This window comes from Tupaia chinensis, unplaced genomic scaffold, assembly GCF_000334495.1.
Source record: "Tupaia chinensis unplaced genomic scaffold, TupChi_1.0 Scaffold000515_1, whole genome shotgun sequence".
NCBI classification, from domain to species: Eukaryota; Metazoa; Chordata; class Mammalia; order Scandentia; family Tupaiidae; genus Tupaia; species Tupaia belangeri.
In genome coordinates this window covers 1,872,568-1,873,092 of record NW_006160028.1, presented here as the reverse complement: position 1 = coordinate 1,873,092, position 525 = coordinate 1,872,568, and the positions used below count along the sequence as shown (strand labels likewise).

At 67.6% G+C, this 525-nt stretch overlaps 1 protein-coding gene across 1 annotated transcript in view; it reads right to left on the bottom strand.

The window, feature by feature from the left end:
- P3H2 (prolyl 3-hydroxylase 2) overlaps positions 1-282 on the bottom strand; it is a 179,307-nt gene extending 179,025 nt beyond the window's left edge. Inside the window, 2 exon segments of the mRNA XM_027775023.1 lie at position 1; positions 4-282. The exon segment at position 1 is cut by the window's left edge and continues 386 nt beyond it. Of these exon segments, the coding sequence (XP_027630824.1) occupies position 1; positions 4-102 (100 nt within the window). The 5' untranslated portion in view covers positions 103-282.
- Between the last annotated feature and the right edge of the window lie 243 nt (positions 283-525).

Sequence of the window (525 nt, the reverse complement as noted above, 5' to 3'; positions counted from 1 at the left end):
CCGCTCCCCGCGCGGACTGTCCGGGGGGCCGCCCCACAGCGGTGGCGGTAGCAGCAGCGGCAGCAGCAGCAGCAGCGGAGGCACCCAGATGCGCTCCCGCATCCTCCGCCGCAGAGAGGCACGGGACGGCCACGCTCCGAGATGGTTCCCGGGCACCTCGCGTCCCGGCCCCCTACTCCCACCTCGGCTGGCAAGCGTGCGGGACTCGCCGAGATCTGGCTACCCCAGCAGCCCCAGGTGACCGCCGGCACTCCGAGGACTGAGAGGCGGAGGCCCTGCCCCGCCAGCCGCTCTTAAAGGGACGCCCACAGCTCACACGCTCCTCCTGCTGCCCGGGCCGGCGAGCAACTCTCCCAGGCTCCGAGCTCCAGCCACCGAGCTGCCAGGGGCCGCACTCAAGTGCCTGCCAGAGAGCTAGCGCCACGTGAGGCCAACCCAAAGCAAGGAGCTGGGATCCCTTCTGGTTTGCAGAAGTGACTCTTATTATTGTCGTTTTGGGAGATGAAGAATCATTTACTGGAATCT